The sequence below is a fragment of the Panthera uncia genome, chromosome C2, assembly GCF_023721935.1.
Source record: "Panthera uncia isolate 11264 chromosome C2, Puncia_PCG_1.0, whole genome shotgun sequence".
Lineage (NCBI taxonomy): Eukaryota > Metazoa > Chordata > Mammalia > Carnivora > Felidae > Panthera > Panthera uncia.
The window spans coordinates 24,794,739-24,811,479 of NC_064810.1; the positions used below are offsets into that span (position 1 = coordinate 24,794,739).

Genomic DNA, 16,741 nt, shown 5'->3' on the forward strand with positions numbered 1-16,741 from the left:
TCTGTAGTTATCACATTCGGTTTATACTGAATCCTTCATGGTACAAATATAAATGGACAATTAAAACTTTCCATTTGCAGAATCCTAAATAATACTAATTAGTAGGTAGGTTCTTACAAAATGCCAAAAGAAAAATAGTATGCTAATGATAAAATACCATATAGATATGAAAATGCATGCACACCTTTTTTGCCCACTCAAGATAACAGTAATTAATATTCAGGTAATTTGTTCTAGTAAACAGAGCCAATTATTATTCTCTCTGTGCACATTTCTTTAAATATAGTTATTTAACTCCTTTCCTAGAAATTCCCTATTGAGAAGTACAGTACAGACTTCTTAAAAGAGAAACACCAGAGCAAAAAATTGTGGAATGAAATGGCAAACAAAGTAGTACACAAATTGAAGAACTCTAGTTTTAAGAATGGAAGGTCATTTTTAAAAACTGGCTAATTTCTGTGAAAGTTAATGTAGTGAATCGTTTTGTTGGAAATTATCATCATATATGTGTATACAAGGAGATGAAAGGAAGACAGAACACAAGGTAAAAATACAATCTGATAAAATCTCCAAATGTTCCATCCTTATGTAACAATTATATTTATATTTTCTGTATCAGTTTTGATATGAACTTCTCTTTCTTCATGGACCAAGGCAGCTGAAAGGTTCTTGTGAAACAGAGTCTGGGAAAATAGAGTACAACCCAAACTAGAGTACCTAATATTTCCACCTTCAAATCAAAATACTTCAAATTAGAATCATTTTCTAATCCCCCCAGGGGTTCCTCTTATAATTACTATGGTGACTAATGACCATGAATAATTCAATGGGCCACTCCAAAAGTGTCCTTTTTTCCACCTCTCCAGTCAGGAGCACATCTAGTCACCAAAATTCATCTATTCCACTTGTAAAATAGCAATTGTACTCTCCTCTACCAGGGCAAAGTTCCTACCCTTATCCACTAGTAGGAGCTCGTCAGAGTTCCAATCCTTAACCACTTTCACCTTGACCATAAAAACAGCTTCTTAGTTGGCCTCCTTACTCTACTTGATTTTCCACTTGGTCCACTTGGTCATTAAGGGTTGCCTTAATGACACATGGACTGACTATACCACACATATGCAAAAAATTTCAGAAAAAATATTTCCGTCATTTAACAAAAATTAAAGAAAAGTCTTTTAGAGTTGACACCAAACTCCCTTCCTGCCATGGCCTTCACAAATATCGAGATAAGTTTAGACTTACCTGTGTTCCATATATTGATGTGTTTTGTCACATCACCATGTATGCATTCCATATATCCCTCTTCCTGGTACATTTCTAAGCATCCTTTAAAACCTAGTTTATATGAAGATGTTTTCAGTTTCTGACTCAAAAGGAAAATAATTGCGTAACCCTTGGTGCTCCCATTGCACTTTTTTATACCTCTTTAAAAAAAAATTAATGAACTAGTTTTTCACTAAAGTCCAAGCTTCATGAGAATAGAGGCTATGTCTTAGTCATCCTTTTATCTCCATTCCTTAAAAATTTTTGACCTAAATAAACAATAAATACTTGTGTAGTGAATAAATGATCATTAATAAGATCAAAAGATCCCAATTGTTATCACTTGCAAGTGTGGCTTTGATGCTCAATCTATAGAGTTCAGTAAGCCACAGACAGACATGTGAATCATCATGAAGTTCCCATGAGAAGCATTAGGACAGACAAAATTATACATCTTCTTAGCTCTATTCCTCAATTGTTCCTTTAAATGCTAAATACTTAGAATTCTATTAACTACTGTTAAAATTATATATTGATTTCCTAGAATAATGCTTTTTTTGTTATTTAGCAAGCATTTATGGAATACTATCAATGCTATGCCTTTCTTAGATTAGGGATTCAATGACTAAGGACTCTTATGTAAGTATCCCATATATATCAACAGTTGTAATATGCTTTTGGGCTTATTCAATACCACGTTTACCATTTTTTTATTCCCTTAAATGGGGGTGCTCTGTCCTTTACAATGGCTGTGATCTTTATCGTGTCCTGTTTTAGATGTTAGGTGATCGACCCATGAATTTCCCACTGGTTTATATTCATTTTAATTAAAGCCAATTACAAAAGTCTAATTTAGTTGAATATATCCCCAGCAATACTGTCCATAAATGTCCCAAAGTAGGTATTACCTTAGTAGATTAATTGACACATGCACTTTCATTTTCCCAATTAATTTTGTGGAACACAAGGAGAAATTTCAGAATCAAATATATTTTTAAAACCCAGCAGATGGCAGTGCAGTGCAGAATATTCCATTTTTAAGAATCGCACTTAATTTTTCCAAGTTAATTTCTAGAAGTAAAATGTGTTTCTTGATCCACGCCTGCATGTAGGCATATGGAAGAGGAGCAGGTGAAGCACAAGACAGGCTGAGGAGAGCAAATGGATCAGATTCTGGTCAGAGAATGGCATAGAATTCTTCAGGGCAATGTTTGTATCTTTCCCACTAAGAATCTCTGACTCAAGAAGCAAAGAAATACTGAATGGAAATAGCGATTGGGTTTATTCACTGCTCAATGTAGCCATGCACTGGGAATTTTAAGTGTTTTATTCTACTATAAAATGGCCATCACCAACAAATTTTGTTCTGCAGAATGTAAACGTTACTTCAGCCCCCATATTTTCAAAATAATAAGTTTATAAGTAAATGAAGTGGTTACTGGATACTGCAGATAATGTGAAAAACATTCCAACAAATTGCCCCGCAGAACACGTATAAACAATCGTAGGAGGTGTAATCATTAGGAGCTAAATGTCCAAACTATAGTATTAATTTATCAAGGTTAAAATCAAGAAATTAAACATTCATATTCAACATCTATGAAGGAATATATATCTTCTTTTCCAAATTTAAAATTCTAAACTTCTTTTACAAATGACTAATTAATTAAATGAAATGAATATTTACTTTGGAAATTGAAATACATGCTCTGAGTAAAGACCTAAATGACAAAAAATACGTAATAAATATCCAAACGTTGTACATATGGTTGGCAATTAAATGTACTATGCAAGAAATTTACAAATTCAATCTTTTTTTTCTAAAGGAAATGTCTCAATAGAATGCCTTCCTGGTTCTAGTCCTTGTGCTGATGCTGTAAAGTGCATAGCAAATGATTTATTTTGTGATGGAGAAATTAACTGTGCAGATGGCTCTGATGAAGACAATGACACTTGTGGTAAGTAATGTCCCCCACATTTTCTCACCCCACTGCTTTTTCATTCTCCCTCACTGTGTACACACAAACACATATCCCTCAGATACCAGAAACTACTGGAGAAAGAGATATTCCAGTACACATGATTATAATTTAATACAAAATCTAAAAAAATAATTATATTAATATTTTTCTAATCTATTTTATGCAATATTAGACACTGATTAAGTGGAATTCTATTTGATGTTTATGGAAACAATGCTGTGATTAATGTCTGTCATAAATGAGGGAAGAGAATGTCATTGTTTCTCATCCTTTAATAAACTACTCCAAACTATTATGAATTTGAATGCACTTTCATGTTTTTTTAGCATTACACCATAATATCAATCTTTTTTGTGTGTGTGATTTCAATGGCTTCTAACTCAGTAATTGCTGCTCCTTAATTTTGATTGTTGCTTTTATTTGATCTTTGACATGGAGACAAGTAACAAAAAATGTACTTGAGTTGTAGTTCTATGAATAATAGAAACAGTTATGAATAAGATCTTATGAATAAAACATCCATGTTTTATTTGTAAACTTCGGCATCTGTTTTAAGTGTTAATATTATTATTATTATTATTATTATTATTATACACTTAAGTAGTACTTACTATATGCCAAGCATGACTCTAAGTGATTTAAACATATTTACTTTTTGACTTATTTCATATGATAGTTGTGCAGCATACATATGAAAGATTATCACATAACTACAAATATAGATTGATAAGCAAGGTGAAGAATTATATGAACAATTCTAATTTATAATTTTTTCTTAAACAAACAGAAAGCATGAATTGAACACATCTTTGGTGTGGTTTATAATCAGTCTTAAAATTGACCATGAGCACAATTAGTTCCTGAAATGTACAAAGGTTGTAGTTACAACTTTCTACACTTGCTCTTCTTTTATTTGTTGCATTTTGTGCTTCTTGTATGACATTAATTGAAGATGAGTGCTCCAAAAACAAGCAAAGCTTAAAAAGTTACCTATCCACTCTGTACTCACCTTTAAAAGACAGGCAGTTGGCCTGTTTTCCAGGAGCGACTCAAAAAAAGGCAACTTGACTAAAGAGGCTTCTACTAAGCAATCCCAATTCAAATGTTCTTTGATAAAATTCAAACCTTCAAAGTTTAACTACATACTTTGAAGTGCACTCAGAGCATATTGGAAGAAAGTGCAGGCTACAGAATAGTTTTTAATCTATTTTATATAACTAAGTTACTCAAAGAAGAAGAAAGCAACATTCTTTTTTTGCTATGGTTTCCAGGCAGTTTCCAAAAGCTTTTCAGGGAGAATATGATACAAGTGTGCCATCATGAGGTAACAAAGGTGATGTTTCTTAATATTTCGAAAAGAATAATGAATGCTAAAGTTAGACACATAGCTTTAAGCCTATATAATGATAATTGATAAACTTAAGTAGAGGGAAATATGTAAGATGAGTTCAATAATCAGAAAATGTACTACGCCTATTAATATTTGGTCTTCAATGTCATGGAATTAATAACGTTCATGGTAATGTCAGTGCATCTCCAAAAATAACCGTGGAAGTATCATGTTAGTATAACAATTTGTCCTAAAATAAGTTACAGGTCATGAATTCTTTTTCCAAGTCACTATAAATTAATGGCATGAGCCTTGGCATTAGAACTGAATTAATTCTTTAAATTGGCCTTAAGCACATATCAGACTGCATTTTTAGTTTTCAACGTCATGGAGGTTTTGTGTTAAGTGAACTTTAGTATCAACAAACCATCCATGTCACTAACTTTCTTAAATCTCTAGATGCTCATTTTTCATTTTTATTGTCTCTCTTCGCTATTTGATTTTTAAAATTAGCATTATATTTATCCTGGAAAACAAATTTAAAGCCTTTGTGGAATAAATGTGGACTAATCAATCAGTTAATCTATCCTTATCCAGCTAGGATCCAGGCCTATAAGTTGTTTTGTTCATCATTCATCCTTAATGATGGTGAGCCCAAAAGCCTAGCGCACTTCACCTCAGCACCAACCTGATCATCTAATAGCATAATTTCTATGTGAAATCTTGTGTCCATCAATCTACATTCCCAAAAAATTAATTTAAGAGAATTCTCTATGAAATTGACCCTTGTGCACTCTCTCTTTCTTTTTTCTCCAGCTGTGAGCTCTAATTCTAGTATGTGTTATTAATAGAGTCACATTAATGTTGACTTCCTCACATAGCTTCCTTTTTTAGTCTTTAGTTATTTAGGTCTTACGCAACTTATAGCTGACTGTAGCTGAACCAAGAGTTTTTAAAATTGTTTTTCTCCTCTGATTAGAATGGCATCAGCAGGGAAGTTCGCTTTTTAGCTGACCTATGAGAAGGAAAGATGCTGACTCACAGCCTTTAGACCAATGTTCAGACCTATTTGGAAGTTGTCAACCGTCTCTATAGATTGTTTGCATGCCTCTGTATGTGTGCACAATAGACCTCGGTGGATGGGCATAGATCATGTTTGTTTTATATATCCTGGAGAGTTCAGTGCCCTACGCAAGTGCACAACTAGTAAATATTCAGCCAGCAGAGGGAGCTCTCAGTAGGTTCTGAGAGCATAACTTTTAGGAATCCCCTCCCATTACAGGCACGTTTCAGAGAGCTCAGTAAATGCCTGATATTATTTGACAGGCTCATTTATCTCCCACTCGGGATTTTTTTTTTTTTTCATGCTGCACCGTAAATCACTATGCAGTCTAAAAAGTTATAATCCTGAACGCCAGTTATCTATCATACTTATCCATGGCTGGGTTAGATCTATTTTGCTGAAAGGCTATCCCCCTTCATTGTCTTGTGTAATATTAGGTTCTCCAGAAACGTCCTGAAATTAAATGAAAGAATGTATGAGAAGGCCCCTAGAACGAGTTGACACCTTGAAATAATAGTATTTTGGCATTCTGAACATTTCTATTATAAGTACCTCAATACTATCGTGGTTTTTTTTGTTTTGTTTTGTTTTGTTTTAAATGCTTTCAGAATATTCTTCTTAAGAATACTCTTACAGTCACATGCAAGAATTCATCAATGACCCTTTAGACCAGAACTGGATGTGCAGATTGCCCATTCCTACTGAAAGTCAGGAAATTCATAGCACACTGGAAAAATTGATCATATTTCTAAGGATAGGCTAAGTACTATGGTAAACAATCTTCGCAATTTAAGATAACAGTTTATTTATCACGTCCTGATCCAAGGGGCTGCCCTCTGTGTAGGCATCCAGGAAACCAGCTCCTTTCTCATCCCCTCTGTCTCTTGTCCTCCCCTGGATCCTTTGCAACCCACTGACAGACAAGGAAGACTGTCTCAGAAGATCTTTTTAGGAATCACATCTGGAAATAAACATAATGACTTCCGCAATAGTTTCATGCCAGGATCTGTCACATGGCCCATTATTGGAAGTGCAGCCTAGTGATGGACCCAGAAGGGACTGAAAAAGGGTGTGACAAACCTACAACTATCCTGCCACCAGGGACATAACTCAGGTTGTTGGAAAACTTTGAATTTTGTTGTACAACAGAGCCGCTGATCCACCTCCCAAATGTGTAGTGAATGGGTATGCAGAAGTGAAGAATCCCTAAAATGTTTGCGAGTTGCTTTTATAAATTCTTAAGCCAGTCCTGTTTTGTTCCCTTTTCCTTCTATCTTTTTTGCTTCTTTCTATTTATCATAGAATTCTTTTGCAATGTGCCCTATTTTAATTTTAAGAACAGTGAAAATTATGGAATTTTTAAAAAAATCCTGTTTCTTCTTTTATTTACAGTTCTGCACACACATGCCCCCCCCTTTAAGTTCAAAGAGCAAATGATAACATCACCATAGCTGTATATATTGAGGTATCAGGTAGTGTACCGCTGTATGCTCAGGAGTAAGAATGCCTGGCTTTGAATTGTCACTAATAATCTGGGAAAACTTTTGCTAGTTACTTAACCCCTCTGTGCCTCACTTTTCCCACCCATAACTTTGTAAGGTTGTTGTGAAGATTACATTAATACATACATAACACCTTTACAATAGTGACTGGCACATAGTAAATACTCCATCAATTATAGCAGTTACATTTTAGGACTGTCAAGATTGATTGCTCATCAAATATAAACTATTTAAAATAACAGTGGACTTGCTTGCACTGCCTGTAATCTTGAAGTCCATATGCTTTTTTGACAAAGTGATTGGAAGGCTCCATATATCACCTAAAATATAAGCTGGCACTATTTTCACTTTTCTAGTCATTGAAGCTAAGGGATTAATTGTCCCATTTATTTGGCATGGTTTGCAGAGAGTTGAGGGTGAATGAGAGGTTTCCTTTTACAACTAGAAAATTACTTAAATCTGCATTAAATAATCAGATATTTTGCTGTTTATTTTCAAATCATACAAATTATCCTTAATCATCTTTATTTGCTCCAGTAAGAATTACACATAAGGAGATTCAGTTCTCTCAACAAGTCACAGTACTCTGCATTTCCTTTCCCAGATCTCCGAAGATTTTTCAGTGCTTAATGCTTCTATCTTAGATTATCTTTTCTGTTCTCCAAGTTTGTTGCTTATTTGTTGTTTTGTTTTTTGTCTTCAGCTGGGAGTCAGGTTATCAAGTTATAATCCAGTGCAATTAATTCCTAGCTCATTGTTTTTAAACAGACTGAGTCTTACAATTTACAATCTTACACTCTTACAATCATAAAGTGATTTCTTATGCTTTTTAAAAAAATGCCAAAAATAGCAAAAAGCCAACCAAAAGCAAGAGAGTTCTGCCAATATTTCTATATGCTGTTTAATTTGTCAATTTTTTCCTTTGTCCATATAAAATATTTGTTGTCCTATAATAGCTTGTATTTAATTACTTGACAGAAATGTTGTATAATGTTACAATGAGGTTTTCCACCCATTAGCTTATTCTAAGTCTCACGTTCTAAGAGCAGCAATTTAATTTTAGTAATATTTTTTAATCTCCCTATCCTCCATTCTTCTGGCCTATAAGGAATTAACAACCTACCAATAGAAAAAGGACACATTCTAGGAGTAATTATTTTAAAATGTAGTATCAAGAGTATTAAGTAAAAAGTATATAGAAAATAATCTAAGAAAAATTAAAGATTGTGAAAAAATGGCTTTTATTTTTTAACACATAGTATGCATTGTAACTGTAAGGGGAACACAAAAGTTAGTGAGGTATGGTTCCTGGTTTATGCCTTCAGTAAGATTTTAAACTAGCTGGAAATGATTCAGATATAAGTTAAAGACAACTAATAACATGAGACATCAAAGAGAGTATATGAAGTAAATATGCTACAAGAATTAAAAGAGGAAAATGAGTAGTCATGAAACACAGAAGACATATTCAGGAATACTGAATGACAATATTGAGATAGCAAATTCATACAAAAGAAGCAAGAAGTTTAAAAGATGGGTGGAATAGATCAGATGGATGGAATTTGCTACAGGCCACTGGCACCACATATATCATTTGCCTGGCCATATTGTGATCATTTTCAGGAGGACATAGCACAGCATGCATATATTTAAAATTCACCCTTCCTCCAATTTAATCAGGAAAATAAGACCAAAAAATAGTAGCTATTTGTCTAAATTAGGAGTTTATAATTCAAATATATTTATTTCCTTAAAAATGTGAAAAAATAGGGACACCTGGGTGGCTCAGTTGGTTAAGTGTCCTACTTGGGCTCAGGTCATGATCTTGCAGTTTGGGAGTTCGAGTCCCGCATCAGGATCCGTGCTAACAACTCAGAACATGAAGCCCGCTTCGGATTCTGTGTCTCTCCTCTCTCTGCCTCTCCCATGCACTGCTCTGTCTCTCTCTATCTCTCAATAATAAATAAACATTAAAAAATTTTTTTGAAAGGTACTCACTTTAAAAAAAAAATGTGATAAATACTAAAAATGCAGTTTAGGTATGGGCATTTAGAAGTAAAATACTTTTCTAAAGGAATCTATGGTGAGTTATGAGCAAGTATATGAAAATTGGCAATAGATTTTAAACATGAGATTTGATCTACTCCTATTGGATCATTTCAGTCATACAGATTCAGTCATAACTGTTCTGTGAAGGGTTCATTAGCCAATTTGAATCCCATTTCACTTGATAAAACTTTCCAGGACTGTTTTTTGTCTAACACAACTTCTCATTTTTTTCCACAGCCACAGCTTGTGATGGCAGGTTTTTGTTGACTGGAACTTCTGGGTCCTTCCAGGCTGTTCATTACCCAAAGCCTTCTAAATCAAGTGTTGTTTGCCAGTGGATTATACGGTAATATATCATCTTCTATTCCCTGTTGTTAAGTCATAAAGTCTTTCCCTGATACAATAAGTCTTACCACCTATTGTAGTCTATTTTTTAACAATCATTTTCACTGGCTATGAAGCAGTCTTCCCAACTGATAACCTGTCCTAGAAGTTTCTCTCTCATTCTTCAAAAAGGTGTTCTATCCTATGGGTAATACTGTCTAATTAATGGGGCCATCGTAGGATTCTGTGGCAAACTTCCCCCCCTTATGATTGGCACAAATCAAGGGTTGCCAAAGGGAACAGCACACATTTATATCTATATACTGCAATATATAATATTTCCCATTACTTGCATCCTGGCCACCAAGGATTCTTTTCTCATTATGCCAGCATCTATATGAAAATGTCCTCTGATATGATTTAGTCATGGCAGATTAAGAGTTGGGGACACCCTCTATACACATCCTACTAGACAACAGTAGCTAGATCTTGAATAACACTAAGATCAGTTAGCATGTCAAATACATGATACTGACCTCCAAGCTCTTAATTCAATCCACTAATTCAATCATTATGATGATCCAAATAATTAAACTGCTGAAGACTGATTGACCTTAATGTTTATCTAAGCATTTTGCACACAGGAGCAGAATCTGATGTTCCTCCCAGATTCCAAAGGAAAATAATTTGTACTCAAATAAATAAAAGCAAAGCTGAAATAAACTCATTATAACTTTTTAAGTTCAGTTTAAATAAGTTAATGAGCAATATAAATTAAAAAAAAATCATCTTAAGCCACTGATCATTTTTCTCCACAGAGCATGAAGAATAAACATTCTCTGGAATTCACTTTGATAAATGACATTCTAGTTAGTTCATTTCTCTTAACAGCTGGGTAGGACTGTGGTTTCCCGATCCAACTTACTGTATAATAGTTTTAATCATTGTGATGACTCACTAGAAAACTAGGAGAATCAACATTACGACTGATTAAAGAAGGTTATAAGGCAATGCCAAACACATTCTTGCCAACCATGTATGATAGAAAATGGTTCCATAAAGATTCACAGTGTTGTTTCCCAGTGCAGACATACCCCAGAGATAAGATGGGATATGAAGGGAAATTCATATTTCCCTTCAAATTCATGAAGGGAAGAACATTCTGTTCTCTTTAAATAATTTCTATTTTGGAGTTCAGCCACATGTAAGATATGTTTTCATGCTCTAGACAACATGTTACTTGTATGCCAAAGATAAGATTTTGTATTAAAAATGACAGCTCACTTGTCAAGTGAAGAATTAACCAATTTGGGGGATATTGTTTCTAATAGAATCAGATCAAATTTAAAAAGAAGCATTTATAAATGGCTATTAGCATTGATTATAAGTAAAATAAAAATATTCTATTCCTTACTTAAAATGTCAGCAGAAAGGTTTAGAAAAATCTTAAATTACTTTCTCTGAAAATGGAAAGAACATGAATCCTAAATTATTTCTTCATGCAATCTTTGAAATTTTATTCACACCAAATAAATATAATTTAATTGTTAAATTTAATTGTTAAATACTTAATAAAACTGGATCAAACTTGTAGGAGAGTTTATAAGGAGAACCCAACAAACTTTTGCCATAGTAGTAATATCATTTATGTAACAATCACACTATGTTAATTAAGGATTTGTATGGTTCTATTCTTTTTTACTTTTTTTTCCATTACTTAATTTTTAAAACCATTTTTAAGAAATACACCATTAGTGCAGCAATGATTTCTAAACCCCAAAGGACCTAAAATGTTACCCTAAACACTGTACTTCAAGATGAAATCATGAATTAATTAATCATATAAACAACCTAAGTATTTTGTTTTTCTTCTTGAAACTGATTACTACAATGGTGATGCATTGTCTTTGATAGCTTGTTTTTCCTAATGATGATCAAAGGGGGTCATAAAGATAATCATGTTTCCTATAAGCTTGAAGACCATTAAATGGTGGAGAAATGTTTAAGATGCAATTAAACTATATTTTGGGCTAGACCAGCCCATCGTTGGAATTATATTAAAACTACATTTAGCAGAGAATCAAATATGAAGAATATGAGCACTCGAGACAATCTGTATGAATTCAAATCTTCCCTCTACAGATTCAAAATATGTGATCTCTAGCTAATAACTAAATCTCTTTGACCCAAAATTTCTACATCCTTAGAGTTCAACATCTCTAAATTCAGAGGCCAAAGTCATTATTAAATGGAGTAATGAATGTAAAGGGCTTAGCCCCATATTAAATTATCAAAAAAACTGGGCTTTAAAAAGATTAGCTATTGATACAAAAATACAAAATGCATAAGTTATATTTAGAAAAATACCCATTCCCTTAAAAATCAGAAGATAACCATGTCTACATTATAAAAAATAGATATTATATTTTCTAATTAGTCTTCTATCTATAAATGACCAAATTTTTATTGCAAGTTGGCTTTTCTGAGTCAGAAGAAATACTCACTAGTTTCTCTCTTGTACCTTCAACTTTATACATAAAGAAAAGTAAAGGAATCCTGAAAGCAAAATTTCCTAAGGAGCTTCTCTTGTATCTCTTAGCTTTATAGCTTAAAAATAACACATGAAGGAAAATTCATTTTATTCTTCCCTAAAGACATCAAAAGTTCAATTAAAAAACTAGAAATCACTCTGAAGCCTACTTCATTTCTTCTTCCCATGTCTTCTTAAACTTTGACACTGGAGTCCTGAGGTCGCGCTAGCAGTCTCACTCACCCACCTCTAAACTGACCTAACTGAGGCAGAATTTGTATAAATGGCTGCCACCATTTTCAAGATCACATAAGAACTGACAAAATTTCATATGTAGAAAATCATAAAAATACACACACACAGACAATCTGTTAGAACTAATAAATCAACAAAGTTGTAGTATACAAAATTCATATAAAAAATCATGTGTGTTTCCATACACTAACAATGAATAGTCCAGAAAAGAAATTAAGGAATAAACCTATTTACAATAGCACCAAAAAGAATAAAGTACCTAGGAATAAACTTAACCAAGGAGGTTAAGACTTGTACACTGAAAACTACAAAACATAATTGAAAGAATTTAAAGAAGACACAAATAATGGGAAGACATCTCATGTTCATGGATTGGAAGACTTAATATTATTAAAATGTAATAATATATTAATGTCCATACTACTGAAAATGATCTATGGATTCAATACAATCTCTATCAAAATCCTAATGGCATATTCTTACAAAAATAGAAAAAAAGAATTCTAAAATTCATATTAAATCATAAAAGACCCTAAATAACCAAAGCAACCTTGAGATAAAGAACAAAGCTGGAGGCCTCATACTTCCTGGTTTTAAAATACATTACAGGGGCGCCTGGGTGGCTCAGTCGGTTAAGCGGCCGACTTCGGCTCAGGCCATGATCTCACGGTCCGTGAGTTCGAGCCCCACGTCAGGCTCTGTGCTGACAGCTCAGAGCCTGGAGCCTGTTTCAGATTCTGTGTCTCCCTCTCTCTCTGCCCCTCCCCTGTTCATGCTCTGTCTCTCTCTGTCTCAAAAATAAATAAACGTTAAAAAAAAAATTAAAAAATAAATAAATAAATAAATAAAATACATTACAAAGCTACAGTAATCAAAACAGCATGGTACTAACATAAAAACAGGTACATAGACCAATCGAACAGAATAGAGAGCCCAGAAATAAACCCACACCCTATGGCTAAATGATCTTTGTTAGGGGTTCCAGGACTACACAATGGGGATACAACAGTCTCTTCAACAAACAGTGTTGGTAAAACTGGATATTCACATACAGAAAACTAAAATTGGACCCTTATCTTACACCATAGAAAATCAACATAAAATGGATTAAATACCTAAATGTATGACCAGAAATCATAAAATTCCTAGAAGAAAAGATAGGAAATACATCATGCATACACCAGCCACATACCACACATGAATCACACATATAGCATACAAATACACATAATATTCACACAAGACACATACCACACACACATATAAACATATAAACAACACATATACAACAAACACCACAAATACAACACATATACCTATAGCATGTATCATACACGAACACCATTTGGAATGCCACACATATCACACACATGAGACACACTCAGTACACACATACATACAAACACCATATTCACCCCACACATAAACAACAAATATGCAATCAACACACATACCACAAATCCACCACACCCATATCAACCAAATACCACACAATCATATCTCACATACATAAAAAAAAAAAAAAATAGAACTCTTCATAACATTAGTCATCACAGTGATTTCCTTTAGTTGCATAGACAACTAAAGCAAAATAGACAAGTGGCATTATGTCACATTAAAATCATTCCACACAGCAAAGGAAGAAATCAATAGAGTAAAAAGGCAACCTATGGAAAGGAAGGTAATGTTTGCAAGCCATATATCTGATAAAGTGATAATACCCAAAATATATTAGGAACTACTACAACTACATAGCAAAAAACCAAAACCAAACAAAACAAAAACCAAATATCTAATTTAAAAAATGGACAAAAATCTCAAATAGGTACCTCTCCAAAGAAGACATACAAATAGTCAACAAGCATGTGAAAAGTTGTTCAACATCAACAATCATCAAGGATATGCAAATTAAAATCACAATGATTAAAAAAAAAACAGAATGTTATAAATTTGGTGAGGAAGTGGAGGAAATAGAACCACGTGCACCATTGATAGAATGTGAAATGGTGTGGTAACGATGGAAAACAATACAGAGGGGTTCTTCATAATTTTAAAAATAGAACTACTGTACGATCCAGCAATCCCATTTCTGGATATTTATCCAAAAGAGTCAAAATCAAAATCTCTAAGAGATATTTGCAATCCCATGTTCACTCCCACTGCAGCATTATTCACAACAGCCAAGGAGTGGAAACAACCTCAATGTCCATGACCGAAGAATGAATAAAAAAAAATGTGGTACATACATACAAGGGAATATTTTTCAGTCTTTAAAGGAAGGAAATCCTGTCATATGCAACAACATGGGTGAACTTTGAGGATATCATATGAAGTGAAATAAACTTTTTACAGAGGGCCAAATACTGCATGATTCTATTTATATGAAGCATCTAAACCATTCAAATTCATAGAGACAGAAAGTAGAATGCTGGTTTCCAGGGACAGAGGGAGGGTGAAATGGGGAGTTACTGTTCAATGGTATAGAGTTTCAGTAACACAAAGTGGAAAAAGTCCTAGAGATCTGCTGTACAACATTGTGCTTATAGATAACAGTTCTGGATCATAAGCTTAAAAATTCATTGAGCATCAATCTCATGTTATGTGATTTTTAAATCACAATTAGAAAATACACCCAAATTTTAGAATGCATGAAGAGTTTTGACAACTTGTTAAGAGTGTAGTAACCTATTTTTTGCTTAATTTAGTGTAAATCAAGGACTCTCCATTAAACTGAGCTTCGATGACTTTAATACATATTATACAGATGTATTAAATATTTATGAAGGTGTGGGTACAAACAAGATTTTAAGAGGTAAGTTAAAACAAATATACAATCCATTATCAAAATGAAAATATGTAGTAAACTCTTTGAAGTGATGTGTTTTGACTTTGATTTTAAACTGAATATGGACTTGAAATTTAAGTTACTGAAAGGAAAAGGCAAAACTGGTTTTCATTATAAAAATGAACAATTTAGTTCCCTATGTGATCAATCTTCTTAGTAGTAAAATGGTTACTATTTCACATTGCCCTCTTCTAACTATTTTTTAAAATAAGGTGGAATTTTCCAAAGAAATATAATTGTGTCTTTGGCTACTATGCTTTGTTTGTTTCTCCCCATTAAGCAAAATTCAGACAAACCTCGAAAACCATTGTTCTCATTTTCTCTAACATTGCATTGGTTATAAACTCACAGATTGTCTTCCTATTTTCAACATGCACTCTACTATTCAGTCTTTTGCAAGACTATTATGAATACAGCAAGTAAAACAATGGCTACCCCAGGATGTAGGCTCATTAAATGATAGGTATAGGTGGTATTGTCCTTTCATAACCATTGTCATTATATACATGGACAGTAATAGAAGCCGAATAGAGGGCGGGGAATTCACTAATATACATGTGCCCACTGTATTCTGTCTGGTCCAACCGTTATATGGGTAGAAAGACAAAAAAATACTCGTTTCTATTATTGTGACCAAACTTTAGCCATTATTAGTGTGGCATGAGCAATACCTGATAGAGCCAAATTTTTAGTTTTATAACTGCTTAGTTTGTGTGTTTCTTAGAGGAACTTTTTCAATAAAGGGATGCATCTTTTCTTTTTATGAGTATATAGTGTTGTGCGGCTAATAATTAAAAACAAAAATATAGCTTTTTCAAACCATAAATATGTATAATAATTTGAGGTTTTCTAACACTTAGGAGAAGAGATATATCAATTAACCAATTAATCATTACTAGTGCTCATTATACTGAGTGGTATAATATAGATTGATGAATCAATTGATAGAATAATAAATTGATGATGGACAGAAGGATGGATGGATGAACAGATCTATAAGTATATAATAGTCATTCATTTTTTTTTGTAGCTTCTCTCTGGGAAACCAATCCTGGCACAATTAGGGTCTTTTCCAACCAGGTTACTGCCACCTTCCTTATAGAATCTGATGAAAATGATTATATTGGATTTACTGTGACATATACTGCATTTAATAGCACAGAGCTTAATAGTAAGTATTGTTTATTATTTAGCCTTTGAATTTTAAGATGCTTTAATATTGTAATGGAATTTTAAAAGTAGCAGAATTTAAAGTTTTAGAACAATGTCATAATTTGTTTTATTATGCAGGTTCTTTAATGAGTATCTCATGTATAGCTCTCTCTCCTTGATACTTCGGAAAATTGAGAAATTAGAAAATAGTTCATGTTCTTCAAAAGAATCAAATAATCAATTCCAGAAAAATTACAAAGTTTCATATATGTATACACACACATATGCATAAAATTAATTCTGAGAATATTCCAGAATATTGACCAATATTCTGGGTAAACCAATAGAGATCAGATGTAAAATTAAAGAATACTAAGAAAAAGAAGCTTGCTTTGCTAAAGGCCTACTGGGATATAGGAAGCATATTAATTTAAGACAGTTGG

The 16,741-nt window shown here is 33.2% G+C and overlaps 1 protein-coding gene across 1 annotated transcript in view; it reads left to right on the forward strand.

Annotated features, from left to right (window-relative positions):
- Positions 1-16,741, forward strand: part of TMPRSS15 (transmembrane serine protease 15) — a 119,981-nt gene that overhangs the window by 23,322 nt on the left and 79,918 nt on the right. The window contains exons 6-9 of the mRNA XM_049629323.1: positions 3,093-3,224; positions 9,430-9,538; positions 15,007-15,113; positions 16,177-16,317. Of these exons, the coding sequence (XP_049485280.1) occupies positions 3,093-3,224; positions 9,430-9,538; positions 15,007-15,113; positions 16,177-16,317 (489 nt within the window). The remainder of the gene's footprint in view (positions 1-3,092; positions 3,225-9,429; positions 9,539-15,006; positions 15,114-16,176; positions 16,318-16,741) is intronic.